This window comes from Polyodon spathula, chromosome 9 (assembly GCF_017654505.1).
Source record: "Polyodon spathula isolate WHYD16114869_AA chromosome 9, ASM1765450v1, whole genome shotgun sequence".
In the NCBI taxonomy this organism is placed as follows: domain Eukaryota; kingdom Metazoa; phylum Chordata; class Actinopteri; order Acipenseriformes; family Polyodontidae; genus Polyodon; species Polyodon spathula.
In genome coordinates, this window is record NC_054542.1 from 24775308 (window position 1) to 24801808 (window position 26501).

At 36.9% G+C, this 26501-nt stretch overlaps 2 protein-coding genes across 2 annotated transcripts in view; one reads left to right on the forward strand and one right to left on the reverse strand.

Annotated features, from left to right (window-relative positions):
- LOC121320540 overlaps positions 1-10042 on the forward strand; it is a 31229-nt gene extending 21187 nt beyond the window's left edge. The window contains exons 8-9 of the mRNA XM_041258946.1: positions 93-3681; positions 9006-10042. Coding sequence (XP_041114880.1) covers positions 93-3681; positions 9006-9013 — 3597 coding nt within the window. The 3' untranslated portion in view covers positions 9014-10042. The remainder of the gene's footprint in view (positions 1-92; positions 3682-9005) is intronic.
- Positions 10043-12155: 2113 nt separating this feature from the next.
- On the reverse strand, positions 12156-23409 carry zgc:152951 (uncharacterized protein LOC569013 homolog). Its single transcript, XM_041258948.1, has 9 exons — positions 23282-23409; positions 21721-21977; positions 20577-20694; positions 17266-17339; positions 16628-16825; positions 16188-16325; positions 15711-15800; positions 15265-15408; positions 12156-14295 (listed from the first exon to the last, which is right to left on the reverse strand). Exons 1-9 carry the CDS (start codon positions 23346-23348, stop codon positions 14167-14169), a joined length of 1215 nt encoding a protein of 404 aa, XP_041114882.1. The 5' UTR covers positions 23349-23409; the 3' UTR covers positions 12156-14166.
- Positions 23410-26501: the final 3092 nt, after the last annotated feature.

Sequence of the window (26501 nt, forward strand, 5' to 3'; positions counted from 1 at the left end):
CAGAGGTGCAAATAAATGTGTGATTTAATTAGTAATTGTGTATTTATATTCATTAGCTAATTGTAAATGCTGTTCCTTTCTTTGTTTTTCAGCTTGGAGATGAAAGCTTGCAGGTTTGTGTGCAACTGTGTGCTTGCACTCTGAAAATGAACCACCACGATGATCCAAACACTAAATCCCTGGTCTATAAAATCATTGCCTATCTTTTGCCAAATGACTTGGAGGTTTGTCGAGCTTGTGCCCTCGCAGTCTTTTTTCTGGAACGCAGTGTGGAAGCTTATACCACAGTCTACAATCTTTATACTTTTCCAGATCAGGAGTATCATGTGGATCACAAATTGATTACAAATCAAGTACGTTTTGAGTTACTCCAAATCTTAAAAAAAGGATTGTACTTTGACCCAGAGTTTTGGAACCTTATTATGCTGAAGAAACAATGCTTGTCACTAATGGGTGACAAAGCATTATTGCTTGTCTTCAATGAAACTGTCGAAGAGGATGAGCTGCCTCTTGTGGACCCTAATGTGCTGTACCCAAGAGTGTCACCTCCACACCATGTCAAAGAAGACAAGTTGCTGAAGCACTTTGTTAAAGCAGATCAGAAGTCATCCAGGCGATGGGCAAGACGGCTTGATTTAGCTGCAGAAGACAATGTTAGAAAAGTTCAAAAGAAGTCGCGAAAACGTAGACTTAAAGAAACAGATAATAAATCACTAAGACGCTCACTCAGACAGCTTGATATAATTCAAGAAGGCCAGGCCAAGCAGCACGCAAAGAAAACACAGAAACACACTGCCAGTCAACGGATTAAAAAGTCGCAAAAGCATCCTGTCAGACTGCATCATATCGTAGCAGTGGAACCTGTCCAAAAAATGGAAAAGTCGCCAAAACACCCTGTTGGACAACCTGATAAAGCACAAGAGTCTGTAAAACATCTGGAAAATAAGTCTCCACAACACCCTGTCAAACAAATGAATTCATCAGAAGTCTCCATCAACCAATTGAATACAAAGTCACCAAAACAGCAGGATGTGACTCCAGGAGACTCCATAAAACAGTCAGATGAGAGCACACAAGGTCCTGTTGAACAACCTGGTCAGAAAGCACCAGAAAATCATGTCAAGCAACGTCTTAAGATAGCAGAACACCCTGTTCAGGAGTTGGATGGAGCACCAGAAGTTTTAGTCAAAGAACAAGGTGAAAAGACAGTAGAAGATCCCATCAAACAGCCAGATAAGATGCTAGATGACTCTGAGAAACCAGTTAATGCGGCCCCTGAATTAGCTGTCATAGAACCAAATGCAAAACTAGAAGGTCCAGTGATAGAATCAGCCAGGAATCCAGATTTCCCTGTTATAGAACTAGATTCAAAGCTAGAAGCCTTGAGGGCACAAGAAGGATCTGTCGCTAAATCGGATACTAAACCAGAACTTCCCCTGATAGAAACGAAGAGGGCACAAGAAGGCTGTGTCCTAAATCTGAATGTAAAACTGGAAGGTCCCCTTTTAGAACAGGATAAGTTGCAAGAATGGGCTGTTGTAGAACAAAAATCATCAGAAGAATGCACTTTGACAAAACTGATTAGGTCTCAAGAATGCAGTATTGAAGAACCGGATAGGTTACGAGAAAGTGCTGTGGCTGAATTTGATAGGCTGCAAGAATGCAGCATTGAAAAACCGGATAGGTTACAAGAATGTGCTGTGGCTGAACTTGATAGGTCTCAAGAATGTGATATTGAAGAACCAGATAAGTCAAAAAATTACACAGTGGTAGAACTTGAAAGGTCACAAGAAAGTGCTGTTATAATACCAAATAAAACAGCAGATGAACTTGTTAAACAAGAAGAAACTCAGTGTGCTGAACAACCTGCACTGCGACTGCGGAATCGACAGAAAGTCATAAAAAATGCTCAGAAAGACAACTCTCATCTTGGTTCACCCAAAACAGACCACAGTGTTCCAAAGACACTCTGCATATTGTGCAACAGGGAATTTCTTGGTGGCCATATCATAAGGCATGCTTTGATTCATGCACGTAAGGGTACATATTCATGCGCGATGTGTGGCCGAAAGTTTAAACAGCGGGTATGCTTGCAAAAACATCTCAAAGATCATATAAAGAAAATAAAACTAAAACACTCCCCTGATGGCCAACTGCCAAATGCATGCACTCCCATTGAAAATGGAACTTCAGAGGACTTTGAACATACCTTTTCTGAACTTGTACTACCAAAAATAGAGCATAAAAATCATAGGCAGTCAGTGGCTGCTGTTGAAAACTACATAGATCAACAAAATAACATTGTTTCTAAAAACCCAGACAGTATTCCAAACAACTGTTTAAGTAGTACCCCACTAAACTCAAATGACAAAAATACAGAAGATGCGAAATCCAATAAAGATCTGTGTCTAGTTAAAAGAGCTAACGGATCCGTCATTAAGCAAAATAAATCTAGGCAAGAGAAAAGAAAATTTAGTTGTCCTGCTCGGGGATGTTCAAAGTCTTATAATGAAAGGTGGATTGTCATTAAACATGCAAGAAAGGCACACCCAGAAGACATGAAAGTCCAGGAGTATATCATGAAGTTACACAAAGGAAAGTGCCGGTACTGCCAAAGAGAATTTATGGATTCTAAGCATTTCCTTGACCACCTCAACAGACACACAGACAACAAGAAGTACTTTTGTCTGCATTTAAACTGCAGTGAGCGGTTCAAGACAGCTGGTGAACTTTTGGCTCACGTAGAGAGCCACGCAGTGTTACAGACACAGTGTACAGTTGATGGCTGCTGTGAGATTTTTTCTGATCTCTCCTCACTTCACGATCATGAGTGTCAGCATTATTCTGACAACATAGTAAAAGGGGCCTCAGAGGAAACCCAGCCACCTGTCTTAGCAGCGGTTTCTGAAACCACCTCAGAACCCAACCCTAGTGTGCATAAAGGTTCCCTGGTGAAAAATAAAACAGAAGTCGAGGACCCAAATTGGAAGGTGAGAAAAGAGTCTGCAAAAACTTACTTACAATGTACGGTCATGAAACCCAGTACGAATGCAAATCTAAATGAAAAAGTCTTGCCAGTGGCAAGCTCTGTAGACCATATCGACATATTGGAAGATAGATGTTCTGCTTCTGTTTCAAGAGAGCAGCTCTTGAATGGTCACAGCAAAGAGGAGAAGACCTCCATCGATCAAACTGGAAGCAAAGTGGATCCAGTTGAGAAGAAACCTGATCATCCAGAAAGCAAAGTGGAAGTCGAAAAAAAGGAACCGGATCGTCCAGAAACCCAAATGAATGTTACCCAAAAGACACCTGAACATCAGTCTCCCCATGTTGATGGTGCTCCAAAAGATACCAGTCCCATATCCAAGACACAGTCCATAAAGGAGAAGACATGCGAGGAAAAAACAACCCTCTATGGTTGTGTCTCCAAGAGGCCATTTGTCAGACCACCACCTTCAGCCTACCTTGATGAACAGTACATTAGCATGCCTAAACGGAGGAAAACATTGTCTCCAAAGGCAGACTCTAAAGCTACTAAACCAGAAATGGTAGTGAGTAAAAGTGTTGAGAGGCACAGGTGTAGCAAATGTTTCACTATATTCAGTGATTTGGAAGCACTGAAGAGTCATCTTGCACAAAACAAATGTCAGACGCTATTTGGATTTGATTCAGATGAAGAAAGTAAGTAAATATTTTTTTCCCTAATGTAGTGAACTGGGTCAGCACTATGAAAATACTGTAAATCCACAAGTATTTGAAAGCCTTTTATGTGTTTTTCGCATATGGAGGGGGGGACCCAAATATTTTTGGCACGAATATCAAATTCCATTAACAGCATATGATTTGTATATTGCAACAGGTTGCCAACATTTCTGGAGCAAAATAAGTTTTATAGGTGTGATTCTCCAAATATTTTGGTAACAAATATTTAGGCTTTACAGTATACTAAAATATATTGTGTTTAGGAGTCCCCAACAATAATTGGGAGTAGTTTCTCAGCTTAGTTTTACACTATAAACTTGTTTGCAGCATTTGAGAGGGGGAAAATCTGTCTGGTTGTCTACTGTCCAATAAGAGTTAATATTTGTTTTGCGGCTTCTGATTATTAATTGGAAACAAAGAAACCAAAAAACTGGTCTGACACAGAACCAATAATCCAAGAATGTCCAGTTTCAGCAAATAGGAGTGACAGCCTAAGGATCAACAATTTGAATTAAGATTGCGTTAGATTTGCTCTCCTTGTTTTGGTTTGTATTCATCCATACAGAGTTTCTGATATTCCCATAAGCTGTAAAGAGACAGGGTTATGTTGTGTAATGAGCTTAACCAGCACCTATGTTGCACACAAGCAGGTGGTACCATATACATGTATGCATGTCTCCAGTCAGTACATAAGGAGTGGTCATGAATTGAACACAACTAATGAATAAAGTAACGGCTCTCCAAAGTATTTTCCCATTGACGGTCCAGGACTCGCACCAAAACAAAACAAAAAAAAAAAAAAAACTGAAAGTCCCACAGGAAATTGTGGGTCCCAATAAAGTACAAAGTAAGGTTACTAGTTTTGATAAGGTCAGTGCAGTAGGTCCGGGAGGGGGGGGATTATCTGAGAACAGAACTGTCAGCGGATAGTGTCTTTTAAAAATTAATTAAAAAAAAAATAATTGTCATTTTACTGATACAGTTCTTAAATTGGTGACAAACAAAAAATAACTTTTTTTTACAGTCAAACAAGAACACTGGTCAAATGCATCACTCACTCACTCACTCACTCTCCTCCAAAGTAAGGACATTATTTGCAAAAAACTTGAATGCATCAGTTACAAGTAATGGAAAGGCCAAATTGCATGTTTATATGTGGCACTGCTTAGGCAGCTCTAGTACAAGACTGATTATTATAATAGTTGTACCAACAACATGCTCTACCTGTAAGAATTTCACTGCAGTGGTGACTAGTATCGCCACCAGCAAAACTGTTTACATGAGCTAGTAGGATGTGCTGTGTCATGTCAGTTTGAGGGGCAGCGCAAATAACACGGATTAACCAAGAATTGTCTCTTCTGTTATCTGCATAGAGCAATATGTTTATCTCGTGGCTATCTGTGGTTGCTTGTGTTGCCTTGCCCCTTCCAGAGTTAGGGTTAAAAACCCTAACATCGCTTTTCCCTACTTTTGCCGGTTTAAGATCAACCCTAACAAATGCTGCAAAGAAAATAGAAAATATATATATATATATATATATATATATATATATATATATATATACACACACACACACACACACACACACACACACATACATACACAGTGCCTTGCAAAAGTATTCAGACCCCTGACCAATTCTCTCATATTACCGACTGTGTGTATACAGTCATATATCATCTTTATAATAGAGGCCGCCCTTGAATAAACGCCGCTGTCAATAAAGAAACATTAAGGTATTTTTTTTTTCTCCCCCTACTAAAAAAAAAACACACACACAGTAAACATGTACATGTAGACAATGTACATGTAACACCCCCAAAGAGACGGGAGCTTCAATCTAGTATGTAAATTACAAACTAATGTACACACACATAGTAAGCACATTTTATTTTATGGTAGTACACTTCTGAAAGAAAATCCAAGATAAACTACATACAGAACAGCAGTCGTTCTGTAGTTCTATGTGAAATTGTTCTTTAGTTTTTAGTTCAATTGTAATTCCCGTACTCAATCCGTACAATGTGCTTACTATCTATAAGTAGATTTAGTTTTGATTTCTCTTGCAGAGAAATTAAACAAGCAAGTTACAGTGAAAAAAAAAAAAAAAAAAGTAGGATATATTGTAGTTTTTACAGAAATCAAGCTGATATTCTGAGGTAATTTTTGGTGCAGAAAAACATCTACATCACACTCTTGGAGTTAACTGCTACACCAGCATTGTCCCGCCCCTTAACAACCAATACACACCACACTCCTGATACAGTACTCCCCTGACCTTCCAGCTCCCACCTAACAGGCTCTAGGTAACTCGACGATAATGTAATGTAGTCAGAGTAGGTTAGCCACACACGCTGCTACATACAGGTAGGCTACTGTATTACAGAAAATAAGCAACAACGTTTGCAAATCGTAGTATTATTAATAAAGGTTACCCTCACTTAACGGCCGCCCTTTTAAGTGCCGCAGTCATTTTGATCAATTTAAAATAAACACTGCGTCGCCAAATTGAAGTATGTGCCCCCCACACACATACACACTATTTATATACACACATATATATATATAATTGTATGTGGGTGTATATCATATATATATATATATATATATATAATATATATATATATATATATATATATATATGCACACACACACAAACAGACACATATACAGTGACCTCCAAAATTAATGGCACCCTTGATAAAGATGAGCAAAAAAGGCTGTATAAAATAAACAACACAGGTAATGAGCTATATTTTATGTTCAAAAATATGGGAAAACTATATTCTTTTATACTTTTATTGCTCAGAGAAAACATTTATTTTTAACAAGTAATCTTTTTTTTCTCAAAGATAGGTGTCAACATTATTGGTACCCCTAAAGATTCTTATAAATAAAATCAAACAAAATAAAATCTGCATTAACATTCTACTTAAAAGTACATTGTAGTCTTAAGGAACTGTATTGTGGCCTTCTATGGTTTCCTGTTTCGCTGGTGTATAAAAATGAGGTAACACACATGTAAAATCCATTTGTCATCCATCACCATGGGGAAAGACGAAGAACTCACAAATGAAAAGAGACGAATTGTTGTTGACCTTCATAAACCAGGCAATGGGTACAAAAAAAATAGTTAAAAACCTAAGTATACCACTTACCACTATTAGGGCAATAATTAAGAAGTTCAAAACCAGTGGAACAGTGGTAAATCTGCCTGGTAGAGGATGCAGCTGCAACTGGACTATTGTTGCCGTATGCACAGTGTCTCCCAGCTCAGCCGTGGAAGACTAACTCTCTCTCTCTCTCTCTCTCTCTCTCTCTCTCTCTCTCTCTCTCTATGATAAAGGAGTAGGCGTAGTTTGTAAATTTAACTTGTTAGTTTGCAGTTTTTAGATTTTTTTATTTTTATTTCCTAGAAGTGCTTACTGTAGCTACAGATTTATAATTTTATTTCAGTGCACAATCACATTTAAAAATAGATATCCTATTTATTGTGTTTTCGGATCTCTGTGCTGCTGATCAAGCTTGAACCGCATGGTTTATTGTGTTGGTTGTATTTGTAATTTCTAAATCAATGTCCCAAGCATATTTTGGTGATGGTCTCAATGGGTACATTTCCTGGTTAAGTAAATACATAAATACACTTTGAACTATTTTATTTACAGTTAAGGATATATAATAATAAATAATAATAATAATAATAATAATAATAATAATAATAATAATAATAATAGCATCAGTAATAAAACAAATTTAAATTTAGATGGATATAGTAATTGTATCAATTTTAATATGCGATTAACCAAGTAATTTTTTTAATCACTTGACAGTCCTAATTTTAATGCATTTTATTTCCAGGCTATAAAGCAACAAAAGGTGAACATTTTGAAAGGGGGTGTAGACTTTCTATATGCACTGTAAATGGATGTGTTAATCAAAACACAATAGGGACTAACTTAATAGGATAACTTGGCTGGTTGTACTACCAAGATAACATTTTAAAAAACTTGACATGGTCCAGGAAGTTAAGTAGAATATCCATTGTTAAACACATAATCAGAATTATTAAACAAGTAATTTTTACTTTGTTTTTAAATAATGAAATGTTCTGATGTTGACTTGTTGAGCACAATGCCACTGTTTTCTTCTTGTAGAATTGTTAAATTGTCCCGGTTTTGCTATTGTATTCAAATAGTTTTATGTTTGTCTGGGACAAAAAATGAAGGCTGAAAACTGGGACGATTTCATTTTTCCCAAGACTGGTAACCCCAGTACAAAGTCTTCATGTTATGGTACACATCTATTTAATTTTTTTCTTAATTTATTAAAGTTTTGACAGGTTGGTTGTTTTTTTTTTTTTTTAAAAAAAAAAAAAAAAAAAAAAAAAAAAAATGCTAAAAGCCAAAACTACAATTTTTTTCTGTCAAAGTGCGAGGAACAAAAAGGCATAGCGATAGAATCCACAAAAGCCTGAAATGGATTTCAGTAAAACATACAGGAGGTCATCTGAAAGGGATGCAACTCAGTATAGTGTTCAGTCTTTCGGTTTGCCCTGAACCAAGACATACCCTGGTCCATGTTTTTCTCCACAGCGTGAACTACTGTACAACACAGAGTTTGTGCCCACCAGCATTGTGAGGCTTGCACTTCACCCAATGCAACTGCATTATCTGCATGATTTAAAATAATAATAATAATCCGTAATGCGGCTGCCCATGTCAGACAGACAGACGCGTGTCCCGGGGGTGCAGACAACTACAAACCTGAGAGTCCCGACAAACCTTGTGTGTGTAAAAGATGCGGGTCCCCCAAAGCCTTGGAACTTACAAAACAAATGGTTTTCTAAATATTGCCAGAAAACTTCCCCCAAACACCCCACTGCAACTGACTGAATGAAGTTATATATCTTTCCTCTTTCCCAAACAGACTATGTCAATTTCCTGTTGGTTGTCGTAACTTATATAATGAAACCACCACACAATTATGCTGTGTTTAGGCCTGTAGATGACTGTTCTGGTTTAGCACTGTGCAGAATATAAACTGATAATTATGGCTGTGAAGGGTAAGGAATCATGGTTGTAGATTTTTGGTTGTGTTCGGGTTAGAGTTTCATCTGTTCTTGCCACAGCTTTCCATGAAAGCTGATTGGCAAATCATTTATTTTGTGCTACAGTCGTTGTATTCCCTGCCTCATGGTCAATACAGCAATGGTACTTTACAGCTTTAAATATGATCAAATTGTGAAGTTATGATCGGTGTAGTAACTGGGGTTTTTTTTGTTTGTTTTTTTTGTTTTTTAACAGGTGTCTGATTTAAAGCGATCCCTAGCCCAGACTGAAGATGCTGTGCCCCATAATTAATCATTGGTTCAGAATTAGCCTTTGATTACAGAACTATCTTATATTACAGAAGATCTTTGTTTGGACTATAAGAAAAAGCACCCTTTTTCAAATAACAGCAAGGAGAGCAGGGGAACTGCAAAAGATGTGTTCCAAGTCAGACATGTTTAAGAAACAAAAAATCACACACAACCTCAGAGGTACCCAAGTTCTGTGTATGCAGATAGCCAAATAATATTTAAAGTAAGTCTATTTAACTTTAGAATATACCGTTTGACATTTGTTAATTTTAATGGAAGCAAATGGGAGAAAAGATTCAGTTAAAAGCTTCGCCCCGTCAGATTCTTCTTTTTTTGGGGGGAGGGATGACGACCACCTGTAAAGTGCCTAGACCCAATTGATCAGGTGCTGTTGTAAATTCTTGTAATATACTGGAACCAATTGGAATGTAGCAGGAATTGTGCTGACATGCAGAATGGACTGCCTTGGAAAACATCTGATCTGGAAAGTTCTACAGTATCTACTGCTTGGGTTAAGTAATACTGTAGAGTTCTTGATCTTTGCCTGTAGCCCTTGTTTTTTATTATACAAAATGTAATTGCCCCAGCCTTTACTGCTTTCCAGGACACAAATTTGCTCACAGATTCTGACCATCTGTTTGCAGCAACAAACCCCATTTTATGTTTTTTGTCTTAGTGCAGCTGTTGTATTTGGACTAGATGCAAACGAAGAAAAACAGGACGGTTTGTGGCGTGGGGTTGGGATCATTGTGCTCAGTGATCAGAAATATTGAGCCATCACAGAAATTAGCTGTTAAGGTGGGAAAACAAAACTCACAAATGTCAAGGCTAATGTGTACCAATAGTGGAGAAACATCATACACACAGGAACAGCAGCCATCTCTTCGCTTTCAGTAAGAAAGATGATCATCTTTACAGACTTCAATTTAATATGGATCAGCTGGCTTATGTTTGAAAAATAAAAATTTAAAATAAAAATTAAATATATATATATATATATATATATATATATATATATATATATATATATATATATATATATATATAAACACATGGATAACGAGTCATTTTAAACTTTATTAAAACCTACTGTACTATGTCGGTGTGGTAATTTGAGAGACTTCAAAGACTGAGGTTAATGCATTGGCAACTAAGACATTACTGAAGCATTGCCATATGTATTAACAAATTAATGTCTAAAATGACTAGGTCTCTATACGAGTAAACTGGTGTGTTGTGTTTTTTTTTTTTTTTTTTTGTTTCTTGGTAATTTATAATAGCTTGTATATGAACACAACTACTTGTTTGACTGGTTCTCGTCGCCTGCTTTATAATAATAATTTTTAAAGAATTAATTACTGTAGATTTAACATGCAAGTACAAAATAAAACGTGCTGAAGATTTTGCATCAGGTAAGGTAGTCCAAGATTAGTGCTAGTTGGGATCTTTGAATTCTGCCGTGATGGTTCCACTTAATAAATGTCATTTAAGCTTGCTACAGGAGTGATTGGTGCAAGATAAGTTCTACAAAGTCTCGCCACACACATCTCTTCACTGTATAAACCAGAAGGTGCTTGTTCATTTTGTGTTCTTGTCAGAAATGTATTCATTGTGGAGTTTCCCCAGTAAAATAAATGCGCTCAACAAATGGCTCCAAACTTTATCGTAGTGATTGAAAAGTGCAACTGTATTTAGGATAGTGGGGATATCCATGTCAGACAGAATTGTAGATTGTCACTGTACCTGGAAATATCAAAGTGTCAAAATAATTATTTCAGTGGATGCCCCTTGTAAATAATTGTATATAATATATACATATATATTTAAAGCTATTTCAGAATATTGATGTGATTACCAAAAGTTTTGCTCTCCTTAAGATCACTGGCACTAAAGGCAAAGACCAGAGAACCTCTTGAGCTGTGGTGTGCTGGTGATTTGGTACTGTACTTTGTAAGTTTTGGATAATTTCTACTGTTATAAATAATGCAGTTTCACACTAATGTTATTTTCACTTGTAATTTGTAAGAATATAAATATTTTGAATCCTACCAGAAACCTTTAAAAAGTGTGGGCTTCCTTGTGCAATGTTTGTTAAAAGTATTACTTTTTCTTTTCTTTGTTTCCACATTTAATATAGCATTAAGATGGGACTGAGCCATTGAACTGCAATAAACCTACAGTAATCACAGCTGATTAAGGTCAATGTTCATTTTGTGCAAAGTTAAACTTTCCCAAGCGAGTTAAAATGACAGTTTTATACTTTATTTGGATTTGTTTAATAAACTGTCGTTGTTGATGATACAGGCTGATTCTTTCTAATTGTATTTGAGAATCAGGAAAGCCTTGTGTACTGTACCAAAAAGCACATTTGAGAATTTACTTTTTACATTTAATTCAGGGAGACATGGCAGACCACTATTTATACACATTCCCCATTTGCACATGTTGCAAAAATGACAGTGAAAACATGTCAACATTTCCTTCTTGGCTGACCTTCATAGGGGGGATCATCTCCTCACGTCTTCAATGAGAGGAAGCTGCCTCTGTGTTTATGGTAAACGGTTATTCAGCCGGAGTGAAATTGTTTAAGAACAGAAATAAAAGGTTGCTGATGGTATATACCTTGCTCGAGAATCTGGAAAAGACCAACCAGACTAATCGCAGGGCTTAAAGAAGTTAGGTATGAAGGGTGAGTGGATTATTCAGTCTGGAACAAAGGAGAATTATGAGAGGCTTAATAGAAGTCTTTAAAATCTTAAAAGAGGTTGACAAAGTGTAATCAATACTAAGAGCAGGACCAGAGGACAGTTGGAACTTAAGTAGAGACAGAGTTAAAACAGAAATTCCAAATAATTCTTTAAGGTATTATTTTACAAACCTTTGAGATCAACCAGCTACTTGGAACTGGACTGGCACTGATGGGCCATTGTAGCAATTGGAGGCTGTCGACCTTATGAATGACTTCAGCACTTTTAACAATTTAGACATAAACAACACATTCTACTGCACTGAAGCAGATGTTTAATATATTATATATATATATATATATATATATATATATATATATATATATATATATATATATACACACACACACACACACTACAATTGAAAAAGCATCATATACTGTATATTGCTTAAGAGTTTACAGATGTGTAAATAATATACTAAACTGCATGCCTGGAGTATTATAACTGAAACAAGTAAAACGTTAAGGTACATTTAATTATTCAGACATCAGTAGATCTCATTATTACTGCCCTCATAATTAAAAAAGAAAAAAAAAACTAAAATTTGGTGGAAAGAAGTATTACAACGAGTCAGTTTATGATTGTTGGGGGGCGTTGGTACAGTTGGCGCCACTTTATCAGGACACCTTGGCTGTCCCAATTAAACAAGAGGCATTTGAGACAACCTCAGTCACACTTAGAAAAATAATTAAATCACATCACATTACAATTCAATGTTAAATACAGATTTTTATTCCTAAACAAAATGAATTGCTGTTTATTTCTATGTGGCATTAAAAAGAATGACATATCTTATCACAAGGCAAGGCCACCTGTGATGTTGACACGCCAAGTTCTTTGCAACAGCAGCCTGAGAAACCACCAAGACTCCAGCTCCTTCAAGAGTTCAAGCTGGTTTAACCACATACTTGCTGCCCTGTTCTATGCGAACCACTCTTGCTCTGAAAAATGAGCTCCGTTCATTTGAAAATACTACATCCCAATTAAACGACATAAATAAAATTGGGAAGAACCGCCCCCCAGAGTTGTATCTCATTTAAGCAGAAATCATGATTATCAGTATCCCGATTATGCAACGCCGACTATATTAAGATCTGCCATAGTTTTAAGATTATTACATTTTAAACATTTTTAAACATTTCTAATTAGAAAAATCGATTTTCTAGTCAATAGGCTACCTCAAATCAACTTAATTTACTAATCCTTATGAGATTAATATTTATATGGAATAAAAATGAGTAGATGCTGTAGCTTTTAGACAATTAGCTAAATTTTAAATATGTTAGGCTCAGTCACAAAGGTGGCATTCAGGTGAAATAAAATATTTTACATTAAAAATTAAAATTAAGTTTAAAAAGACATGCATAAAGCTCAGGGTCTAAAACTCAGTTCAGTTGTGCTATATTTCTGAACGGCCAGACGGTTGTATCTGATTTGGAAGACAAAATATCAGCTGTTTATACGTAAAACTTGAAAAGTGTACAAATCTTTCTCTAAAAGTAATTAAATGCATCAACACAGAAACATCCAACAAATCCTCCATACAATGTAGACTCTAACAACACTGGTCTAGCAAACTAAAGTAGTTATATCAGTTTAGGGTTATATCATTGAGGTATTAGCTGTCATGCAGATCAATAAGAAGGCACTATCATGGAACAGGCTAAAGATCCGAACAGGGTGCTCGACATAATAAAACGTGCAATGGGCACAGATGAAACCAATAAATACATGCCAATGAACATGCTTGCAGTAGCACTAGTATCACTTTTAACCAAGTACCTTCCTTATCTGTGCCAGAAGAATTATATTTTTCTACAGTGACCCTGGAAGTAACGCATTTGCCAAAGCAAGACAAACTTTTGCTTTTGTTTTTTAAACCTGCTGACCGAAGACAAACGCATTAGAAAGTTCTTTCCTGAGTCAAAAAGACCATAAACAAACAAGGAAGGGGGCGAGTTTAAAAGAGGTTTGACATCATCTTGATGGCATCTGGAAAGCAGGCCCGCTAGCTACTGATAGAATGGTCTAAAGAGGCGATTTGTGTTGCAGTTACAGTATTTTGAAGAGTGAAAGAGTTATATATTTATTTCACATACAGAATCCCTAAAAATAGATTTGTTGTCTTAACAAAATAGAACACTGACCCTGAATTCAGGAGTTTTATATCTGTGTGCATATTCTACAGTCTGTATGGCTTGCCAGGTGTTTTTTTGTTTTGTTTTGTTTTTCTTAATTGTTCTTCCTTATGCTTCTCAGAGTGTTCTGCTGCCACCCAACGCTACCATGCACGAGGAATATAGTTGTTGGCCATATATCTGCATTCAGAGCTGATGTTACATGCTGTGTTTCTTTTCAGTCCTTTCCGTTAGTAGACCAGTCGTACGGTAGATAGACAACTGTGTAGCTAGCTGCCTGTAGAAGGGCATCCAGTTCCTTTTTCTTTGGAGAATTTCCCATGTGATTCAAGATCCACTGTAACAACTACAGAAAAAGATAAAAACAGAAAATTAGAAAATCATCAATACAGTATCTGGTCAGTGCAGTATACATATTTATTACACTTTACACATATACTGGAAACCATATTACTCTGCCACTTGCATTCTAAGAACCACCTGTAACAGCATTGACAACCCATCTTTCGACCTACACCTGCCCAAAACACACCTTCATCCATCTGCAGTTTCACTGTTATTAGAGTAAAACAGATACACTTCCGAGTCTTCTTAGTTAAGGATACTACAGCTGTGGCCAAAAGTTTTTAGAATTTTAGGATTAAGACATAATAAAAAAAAATAAAATAAAAAAAAATTAAAACCTATATGAGCATAATTTAGTCTTTTATTTAACATCATGTAATCAAAGAAACCACAACATGATATCGCAAAAATCTACCGGAAGTCATTGTAGTACAGAATTTCATGTTAGATTTTGAAATGTCACATTTTTTTTGTTAAGTGTATGGAAAACTACAAAGCAGTATGGAATTCAATATGTTAACGTAACATTATTCAGCAGGTTTCAGTCGACTTTGTGAAGCAAAATTTGTTAATTCTATAGGGCGATGCAAAATGTTTGGCCACAGCTGTAGCACTGAAGCCAGTTGACTCTATAGTTTTAGCTATTGTTATGACAAGTGTTTTAGTCTTTAAGGTGCTGTTTTTTAAGTCTAAGTCTGACTTTAACCAAGTTACCCAGGTCTGTGATTTATTTATCCAAACTCTACAGCGCTATCGCAGGATTACAGGGTTTTAAATCCTAATGGAAGGGAATTGCAGAATACAAAAGGACAGGACAAAAGAGAAGTCCACTCTGTCTGTAAAGACGCCATGTGCTGTGGGTGTAGCCAGTCATGACATCAGATCAGTTACTGCTTTGATTAACCAAGTACCGCTATTTAGATGCTTCAGGACTCGCTTACAATACACAGTAATGCAGATTACTTCTCACCTTCTCATCTGTGTCCCCGAAATCGACCTTGTACCATTTGAAGATCTGACTCAGCTGGACTTCTCCCTTTGCAGTATTTATTTGGCAGCCACCGTCGTTTTCCAGAAAAGCCTCTGCTGCTGTCCTGAGCTCATTGTCAATATTCTGCAAAGTATATGCATGTTAATATTAATATCCTGCAATCAAAGAATTACATGCATGTTTTCACTCATGTTAATATTATAGCCAAATTTTCAAGCCAAGTTGCAAGTACAATGCTACAGAAAAGCGCTGGAGACAAGCACTAAATGTCTATTTTCAGTGAAGGGCAGTTAGTGAAAATTATTTAAATGTTTTTCAACCCGGCCATGCAGGGCCAAAAGACCCTCAGCTGTTCTAAGATTAATTCTAATAGAAATATTAAAACAATCATAAAAGTCATTTGACTTTCAAAGGTAATTACATACCTTAGCTGTATAGGTTTTAATAGGAGGGCACCCCTTTGCACCACAGTTTAAAGCAAAGTGAATTAGCGGTTCGGCATCGGGGAGAGCAATCTGTAAGGAAAGCAGACGGGATAAAGACACCACCATATTGGAGGGATTTTACAGAACAACATTACCAGCTAAATTGACAAAGTGCATTATAATTGGCTAGATATTGCACTGTACATCACATTACTCTGCTGTACTTTTAAACAGGACATGCGGTGTTGAGTTCCCAGACTGGTGCTGTAACATAATATTTTCAAAACCACAGTGTTCAATTCTGTAACGTTTAGATTACTGTAACATGACTACTCTGAATAGTGCTTCCACTGCTCGTTTTGAAACAAAGAATAGCTGTATCAATAACAGATGTTTCATATGTTGGATCCCACCACGGTTTTAAACAGAGTTACTCATGACTGAAAAAACAAGCAGCAAAAGTCCCAAAGAGCTGACCTGAAGGCGAGGATCTCCCTTAGAGAATGGTCTCATCAACTGGGCAACACCTTTCCTGTTCCCTCGAAGAATCCCATTTTCAATGTCTTGAAGTGTAAACACTGCTCCTCCAATCAGGTAACTTACATAATTAAAAAACTACAACCACAGATAAAGATTGAAAAAACAGCCTGTCATTGCTCAGTGCAGTGTTGTTTGAAAATCCCTATTCGTACAAAACAAATAAGCTCATTTGGTTTATTAAATTTAAGCAGAAAACCTATGAATGTGTACGACAGATCTACATACCCTTACCTGAGTTCTTTGTACAAAATCTATCTAGGTTCAAGTTAGCACTACCTGAGTCAGTGTTTAGGTCACAGTGCATATTAACTGAGGCCGATCAGATGCTGTGACCCAGTCGATTCTGATTACACAGCTGTATTTGTTCACATACTCACTCTGTACCTCTGCCACATGTTCTTCGGAGAGCCCATCTTCATGTGTCCGTGGATGACCAGGGTGTTGTAGATGTTAATAAAGAAAGCCAGCTTCTCCTCCCTGCTCATAATCTCCAGTTCTACGCGTTGCAGCTGAATAGCCAGTTCGCAATACTTCTCAAACGCCTGGCTTTTGGCCATGGCCTTATAATCTACAAACTAGGACAAAACAGTTTCACGCAATTCCACAAATCAGCCCAAACGCTTTTCACCTTGTAAATGTAAGGTTAAAGTGATTGTAGCTAACAAGACACTTCCATAAAGTGTCCATATGCCATGCACATCACTATATATGTCTCTCATTTGTAGTTTTTAAATAAATCCTTGTTTTATCAAACATCCATTTTCATGATATGATATACAGATTGGTAAAAAAAAAAAAAGCAAAGTGTACCAGACTTCCTGAAAAACGGAGCAAGCAAACAGAGCTTTGCTTTACCTAGTACAGAACCAGACATCATGTTTTACAACTGAAATATGTTTAATTTTAAATATGCATTATCATCTGTTTCTTTTGAATTTGCACAATATAGTGTGTGGCAGGTGGGATTTATTAAAGCATTTTGTTAGCTACAACCACTAATGTTCACACTATTTACCTTGCCATCAGCTGAGAGGTGGTCTGCATACATCTTAAGAATCAAGCGTCGCAATGCTTCGGACAGTTCAGCAGCTAAATGAGAACAGGAGTGAGCTTTACTGTAGAACGGTTAGGATTTCAGAAGACAGCCATGTGTCATCTCACACTGCTGCATTTTACACTGTGCCACTGGGTGAATGTTTCAATACAATACACAAAACCAGTTTCAAACGAGAAGACCCCAAGCCAACACAATGTAGACACAGAAACCCATTACTGAAACTTGTGCATGTACAACCACAGTGCTAAATGAACTAAGAACAAAAGCTTTGGCATATCACTCTGCTACATCAGTACATACAAAGAAAGAAAAACAAACAGTTATTAAAACAACAATCAATATAGAAATACATGCAATGTGGAAATTGATTTTAGAATTTTTTTTCTTCTGTTTAATTGCAAGAGTACAGTATATTGCCGTAGATTGCACATTCACACAATAATTATCCATAGAGTGGCTAGCTGTCCCATCTGTTCTCTTTTGTGGTACATACCTAACACAGGACTGCATTATGTGGTTTTCCCAGTGTTTAGTGCCGAGCTTGGATCACATTCCACTGATCTGTACAGGAAACCACTCGCTCTGAACTCTTCCTTCCCAGTAACCACACTAAAGAACTTCCTGTCCATTAAAACTTTCCCTGTGTTAACAGCCTCACTTTGTTCTAAAGGGTGTAAATGGAGACAACAGTGTTTAAGAAAAGAATGGCCAAGGATTATGGCCATTCTTCATGGGTTATGTGTATGTTATTGCTCTCATTTTTGTACCACTAACAGTCTAGTTTGTTAATAAAAAATTGTGCAAACTGAACAGTGCCATGAAGCAGGTCAAGAACGTGGGCCACATACTGTGCTTATTGATTGAAGTCTTGACATTTGCCAATAATCAATATGCGAAGTACAACGTTTGTGCCACTTTATTTCTAATTAAAAAGTGTTTATGTGTCATAAATATGGTAGCAAGAAGAGCTTGCTGGAGGTGCTTGAAGAATCCCTGCCTAAAAGAAAAATTAAAACTGAAGCTAAAGCTTAATAAACATGGCACACTTTTTTTTCACACAGGTTCTGAGAAATGAAATGAATGGCTTTCCATCATTTTCAACAATTTTTTGGGACCAGATATGACGTCTAGTTGCCAAAGAACAAAATACCTTGGTCGTTATTAATATATTGTAATCTCTATATTATAGTGCTCAACAACCAGACCCTGCTCTCCCACAGTTTTATATGAGGTTGGCTGTTCTGATGTATCTCAGTGACTCCTGCTCTAAAAGCATTGACACTGCAGCCCTGCTGTCAGACAGTGAACCCGTTCAGTGGAACACAATGATTATTTCAGACAAACAGAGGTAAATAAATACATAACTTTAACAAGTTGTAGTATAATAGTGATAATGACAATTGCTGTGACGTGCTCCTCAGTCATAATAATGCTACTTGTTCAAATAATGTAAATGTATTAACTCAGGACTTCCAGTATTACCTTCTAACACGCCCTAGCAATGCCTTATTCCTTAATAACACCTATTTCATATCTCTCAGTGCCCTGTCAGTTTTCAGAACTTAACTCAGGACTCACCCAGACCCTTTTCCTTCATCAGCCAATCCACCATCTCCTTCCCAGAGAAGGTACTTTTGTGTACTTTCAGTGCATGTGGTTTCCTATTATACCGATTTGTAAGTCAGTGCTTTTAAGGGCATGGCAAATATGTCATGGCCTCTTCTATTAGTGATTGTTGAGAAACTCAAGATTTAGACAGTACTTATTTAATCAATGAAAGATAAACTGTTTAGCAGTACAAGCATAGTCTAATGTACAAAGTTAAATCAGCTCAAATGGCATAAAGATAAAAGGTGCTTTACAGTATTCAACACTTTACTCCAATTGAAGACCCACAGAGTACAAAGACTTCAATTGATCTGAATTGCTTAAAGTGTAAGTAGCATCAACTTATATTTTCTCAGGTTTGTTTCTCCTCACTTTATCATATTTCCGATCAATCTGAGTGGTTATTATTGCATGTACCCTAGTCCTGTGTTTAATTCATTTTCTGATATACTCAGTATACACAGTGTTTTAATTCATTTTCTGATATACTCAGTATACACAGTGTTTTGATCTCATTCCTGGAGCAGATCTCAGGTTGTAGTTGTCAGATTCTCTTAGACCATTGACATGTAACACAGGCTTGATCAGCAAAGTTTATCTTTAGGTATAAGAGTCAGTGCTATCTAGTCAATCAATGTTGCACTTCTATTGCTGTACGTATGCATCACGTGTACACAATACCTATTCAATACATGGCACTGGGTTTTTCAATACAGCCTCTTTGAATATCTAGCCTAGAACTGATGATCTGCTCCAGAATTAAAGTCAAAGTACTTTAACATAGTGTGTGTGTGTCTATATATATATATATATATAGACACACACACACAAACTGCAATAGTTACCACTCAGAATACTTGGTAAGATTAAAAAAGGGGAACACAATACGTTAGTTTCTCTGAAAATATATACAGGCTAACTCTGTGCATTGGACAAATCCAGCAGTTTGTTTTAAAAGGTGGTAATCAATTACTTTTAAGCTGAATGCTGTATTTTTTTTATTAACTTTTTAAAGTAATCGATCACTCATTTTAATGTTTTAACATTGCAGATTGTCCCCGATAGGTTCCATCGTGCAACAAAGTTTCAGTGCAACACAACAGTTGCTTGATTTAGATATAGCAACTTGAAGGTCTTATGCAACAATCAGACAGTCCCATGTAACATGCTGAGTGGCACACAGATAAGTCACTGTTTCAGTAATGGGATGACATGACACACAGTATACTGAGTGGGTATCTTCATTACACTGGATTTGGAGTCACTTGTGTAGAAAGCTGTAATCCTTTCACTGGGATCTGAAGTATCATCCTCTTTCATATAGAGGGTACACCCTGAACGGTCTAAGGAAACCTTGATCTAAGGAAAGCAATTCTCCAGATTCAAGTCAGGTTTCATTTTATTTTCCATACTCCATACTTGTTATATAAAAAGAATACTCCAGGAATGTTTGTAGAGTGCTTAGGTTGGCTGTAAAATCACTCGACCCCTATCCTCATCCGCAAAATAACCACAGGACTCTATACATGCATGGAGTATTCTTTTTATATAGCAAGTATGGTGCATGGAAAAGAAAGTCTTTTGAAACCGAAATAAAAAAACTGAATTCAGAGCTTTGCATCTCTAAGAGGTGATGTCATTCTATTGCCTGTAATACAAACCCCCTTCTTTGTGGTCTCCTTCATGCTCTTTGCTTCCTTCGACCTGCAGTGGAGGTGCGTCTAATAACAAAGGATCTACTTTTACTATATTTATCAGCCTCTGGAGCTCCTCTGGTGGCTGTAAAGACAAATCAAATCAAGACAGAAACAGAAATATTAAAAGATATCTTAACTAATGCAGTTTTCTTGTCGTTTAGATTCATTTTGGAGTACTTTGTCCTTCTGTCATCACAGACTTGTGAAAAAAATAATAGTTGTCTCTCAAAATCATGTATACATCAGAGTTTAACAATTATGAACCTGCCCCCCTGGATGTGCATCAGTAAAGGCCCACACATCAGGCGCGATGTGACAAAATGAATGAGCCCATACTTTTGATAAGTATCTTTCACACCCCAGGCAGCATGACAGGCGATGCCAGGGTGACACCGGAGCTACACAAAATCAATAGGAATGAATCCTATGTTTTGCAATTTCTTCAGCTGGGGAATTGAGCAGAGAACAGCTTCAATGCGACAATATGCGAGTCTGTTTATTGCCATATATGTTGAAATACCGTCAGAAAAGATAAAGACAGATAATTTCCACATCGTGTTGACGAATATGTATCAGTCTTGATTATACTTTTATCAATAGCAGTTTTTATAGTTTTACAAATCTGGCAATTTTCCAATCTGTCGCATCTCGTCTGTGTCGCTTCAGGTGTGTACTATGGGCATGTCACTGCGAAGGTATCTTGCCCCAAATCGCATTACGCGTGTACTGGCCTTTAGAAATACTACAAATGTAGTGTTTATTACACCCGCTAGGGGAGCAGTGTTGCAGGAGGCCAGGTACCGTATGTGGTTATAGACTGGAGTACCAGCTGTACTTGGTGTTTAGACATGACTCGGAGCTCTACTGGGACCACAGGTACGCTTTAAACGTAGTCACCAGAAAGAGAAAATGATAGACTGGATTTTAACAAGAAGAAGAATGCATTCGTTTAGATAACTCTACATTTCATACGATGTTCCCTTTAACAACGACAAAGGGCACAGGGATGGTGAATGTACAGTACAAGTACGGGAAAAGCCGACACACTGCAACAGCATCGTGGTGGAGGTGCGCTTTTATCAGGGTAAGGCTGATGTACAATACTCACCAGTTTCTGGAAGTCGTCGTTGCCTCCGACGTGTATGTTATTAAAATATATCTGCGGTACGCTGCTGCTACCAGTGAGCTCTCTGATCTTCTGCCCCACAGCACTGTGCTCGTTCACATCCACCTCGCAGAACGGGAGACCCAACTCCTTTAGACGGGATTTAGCTCGCAGACAGTGCGCGCAGCCCACGATCGTATACACTGTCACTCTGCCTGCCAGCCTCCCTGAGCTTTCTGATTCTGTTTCCATCTGTGAGGCTGCAAAAAAAAAATTTACAATAATGAATCCTGTAGTTTAGGCGGTGCTTCATTTTTTTTTTAAAAAAAAATGTTGCGTCGCTCAACAGGAATAGTTTATTTGTTTTGCTCTGCAGATTGTATCAGCACCACTTCAAAAGGCAGAAAAAACAAAATAAATTTCTAATCAACTTTAACAACAATGTTATTATATAGCATTACATTCCCTTGTTCTCTTCTGTAATTTCCGTAGTTAGTGCCTATTTGTTATCAACTTCCTGTGCTAGTTTACATAATCCACAAACATAAATATTGTATTTTAATGTGTTGCGGTGAGAAAAATGACAGCAACCGAGCTACTGGGTGTGGTTGTTTATAATGTTGCATGAAGTACATTATCTGATCTTCTAGGATACCTACATATAGCCAACATATATGCACACATATAAAAGTAAAGGACAGTTGTACTACATGTATTTATTAGGACGTTAAATCGTTGAGATTGATCGGATAAAATCATACCACGCTAGCATAAAACACCTGGCTGGATTTTATTTGAGCATTTTACATCAGCCTGCATCAACTGCACGTTTCTTGGGAAGCCTCTTGATAACCACGGATTAAAAAAAAAAAAAAGCCGTGGTATACATTGATCAGATCGACCGCTTTAACTCGCTAAAAATAATTTAAATCCAAGTTATTTAAAGTCCAACTCCAGACAAGTATCTGTACAGCGACACGTACAGTCACGAACCAGCAACTGCAGTTGCAAAGTCAAAAGAGTCCCCTGTAGTACGCAGCAACTGCATAGCGCAACATGATGCTACAGTGACTGAAAAGCAGTAGTCGACACCATAACAAATAAATCGATTAGGTCTGCACCTAACTAACTTGGCGAGATTCCAAATACATGAACCGACGTAGGGCCATAAAGTGGTACATCGTCAGTATTCAGTACATCGCAGATACCCTTTTATTCACGCTAAAAATAAATATCGAATCAAGCAATACACCTATTGCATTACAAGGGTTATTACGTAGATTACTCTTTCAAATCACAATTAATTAGAATTGGCGAGAGTACTGTACCACATTTACATAATAACAGTCATTCTTCAACGACTGGATAAGCATTGTGATCCAAATCCAATTACACTACTCACACACAGGACAGTGAGTCAGTCATCTTGCGCTGTCAAGCGATAACAGTGCGAATGTACATGATAAAATGCCAAATTTACTCTTGGAAAGCCAGCACATTGTAAAAAATAAATAAATAAATAAATAAATCATTATTTTGTATTATTATATTTTCTACATCTTACCATCAGTTCTGTACCATAAGCTGTGGTTGCTGTGCACGGCATCGAGCTTACATTGCAGTTCCTGCATGACATTGTTACGTTCGGGATTCCTCTGGGTCCTATCGTCCTCCAAATACACAGAGCAGAACTGACGAGGTTGCATGCATCGTATACAGTGAAGGATCATGTCAAATTTGATCGACATTCACCAGAGGATGTACTTTTTAAATAATACCGACAATGCATTTACAACATAATTGTAAATACATATATTACCAATATATTGTAGTGATCTCTGTTCGCGGAGGCAGGCGCATCACACAGGGCGGGTGCGAACCCTGGACCTCTCGCACTGAAGCATAGCGCCAATACAGCTGTACAAAATAACCAGCTCCTTTGCAGCGTCACCTACCAGCCCTGCTGCTGCTTTCCCCCGTGCACACTACCCTTTACCCTGCCAGCCTTAAGTCCGACCTGGACTTGCCTTGCTTACCAGGCTACAGTCCGATGAGTAGGTGCTGGGGTACCTGCATCCCACGGCTCACACCAATGTAGCGATCTCGGTTCCCTCAGGCGGGCACATCACACAGGGCAAGGCAATCTACACACAGACGGAGGGCGGGCGCGAACCACACTGAAGCATAGCACTGATACCAATGTACTAAAGAGTTTGTACAGCAGCATCGGCGCTATGTTTCAGTGCGAGAGGTCCTGGGTCCCTGCCCACCCTCTGTGATGCGCCTGCCTGCAGGAACCGAGATTGCTACAATATGAACATGTGATTTATGTATCTATTTAAATATTTATTTATTTTTTGTCTTTAGTTATTATAAACAGTCCAGGTGGAATAATTATGTAAAACGTTTTTTTTTTTTTGTATATTTTACTACAAATGAAGATTTTGAAAATGGCAGTTTAATAGTTCAATAACCCATATATCATTATTGCTAAAATAAATTGTTAAAAGATATATATTAATGATAAATGTTTTTTTTTTTTTTTTAAGCTTATGAGTTGTATTTACAAGAAAAAATAATAATAAGCTAATACTATCTGAATTTTTAGTTTGTTTTTTTTTTTTTTTTTCAAGTACAGAAAATTATTTTACAGTTAAACACTCAAACCCTTCTTATGCCGAACCAAAACTCTAGACTCTATTATCTTTCCTAGCATTATGCATTATGATAATGGGATAATAACATAATAATAAAGTAAACATATTTGTGCTATGTTTTCTGCATATAGATATTAAATTCTGCACTAAATTCACTACACATTTGTATTTTAGAAGAGATGTGTTTCTTTGACTACTGGCAATACTATCACCTTTAACAGAAGCTCACTAAAGGAATGTTCAGAAGAGAAGTTTAAGTCCTGTGCTGGACAGTTTCTTCCTAGCACCATGGCAGCTCAAGTTGAATTGAAGACATTGGTTCTTCTGCTCTTCCATAATAACAGCAGGTTAGCTCTTCTGGAAGAGATAGGGCTCAATGGAGCGAGGAAGCAGGCGCTATTGCTCTACCTTAGTGTTTTGAGTCGTCTTAAAGTTACATAAGATAATTTAAGCAGTAAAGTATAACATTGCATAAGAGAATGTTGCCAGTAAAGTAAAACTGGTCATTTGGCTGTAATCTACAATAGCGAACCAATGACAACTGTGTGAATTCTGGTTGATTTTACTTCCAATGACATTGCAAAGCTCCCTTGGCATACACAACATGTCACAATTGCACTCTGAATAACATCATAATGTTCTACACTGTTTTTATTTTCCAGCAAAAGGTTTGTTTTACTATCACTTTACCTTTAGCTGTAGTAGTTCATTTTGTTAATGTAGCGATGAACAGTTAACCTAAATTAAGAAGTGTTTTTTTAATTATTATTATTATTATTATTAAATGATTGAAATTTAAGTGACCAGGAAATGATTACAACAGCGCCTCTGCGGTATTTTGTAATATCGACATCGATTTAAGCGTTTAGATTTACGATCAGAAGACGTCCATTCAGAGCCACGGTAGCTGAGAGCTTTGGTACGTATATTCTGTATTCCAAACGCTAGTGTAGAAATACAAGGTGGTGTGCACTTGTTTAGTTCAATTGAAATAATATTTGGAATAACTCGAAACCGCAATGTCGGATAAAGGAGAAGTCGATTTAACAGGAGCCAAACAAAACACGGGAGTCTGGCTGGTTAAGGTAGGATTTGCGATTCTTTCTTTCTTTATTTTTCTAGTAAAGCGCGATTTTTTAAGTATTCTGCATGTTGACTTCCCTCTGACCCCTCCACACCTCAACACATTCATAACATACTTTGAGGAAATGTTTCTTTGGAACACATTTGCAAGTACATGTACATAATGTACTAGGAGTAAAACTATAATAAGCAAAACTTGGAGCTACTCAAATATGCAAATAGATTAAACATTTTTAAAAGCTTCTGCCTGCTCTGTTTTTCTACTTTCTCTATTAACTGAGTCAAACTACTTATGTTGTTGTTTTAGTTTGTTGCACCACAGATACTAAATTTGTAAATTACCCAACATGATTTTTTCTAATCTGCTAAAACCTTAGCGACTGTTTTTAGTAAGTTTACAAGATTTATCTATTTAAACGTCAGGATAATTTTAATAATAAAGCAGTATGACTTATTTGCTATTTTACAAAAAATGGAAATAATACTTTTTAGGAGCAAATAAGTTTAAAATATTAGTCTGAGCCTTGCCAGAGGCTCTTTTGGCTGCACTTTCTGTTTTTTTTTTTTTTTTTTTGTAACCAATCCTCCTTTTCCACAGAAGGGATATAGGTGAGCTGTAAACACTCTGTAGTCATCTATCTCAGAAAGAAGAGGTTAAAAGTGAAAAAAAGCACCAGCATAATATGGGTTTTAGGAGCACATCACATTCGGACTATTACATATTTAAAATAATAAATATAAAGGTCTTGAATGTCGAAAGTGTGGATTGATTTCTTTTTATTTTTTCTGATCAATTCACTGAACCGATGTGAACTAAACTGAATCAGCGCCTGCTACTGTATTATTTAAAACAAATAAAAACAATAATGCAATTATACAAAAAGATACTTACCATAGCATGGATAAACATCACCTGAGTCTGGAGGTTTATTATTTGTTAAGAATTGGTTTATTTTTTCATAGTCTGATAACATGAGTTTATGTTTTCTTCTTCACAGGTTCCAAAGTACCTTTCCCAGCAACGGGCCAAATCAACAGGAAGAG

Bases quoted from the DNA above. Each gene is read 5' to 3' on its own strand.
- zgc:152951 (XM_041258948.1), bottom strand. From the start codon at position 23,348: ATGCAGGAACTGCAATGTAAGCTCGATGCCGTGCACAGCAACCACAGC. The intron at 16,826-17,265 runs GTAAATAGTGTG...GTTTTGTCCTAG, and splicing joins ACCTCTCAGCTGATGGCAAG to TTTGTAGATTATAAGGCCAT. The intron at 15,409-15,710 runs GTATGTAATTAC...TATACTTTGCAG, and splicing joins TTAAAACCTATACAGCTAAG to AATATTGACAATGAGCTCAG.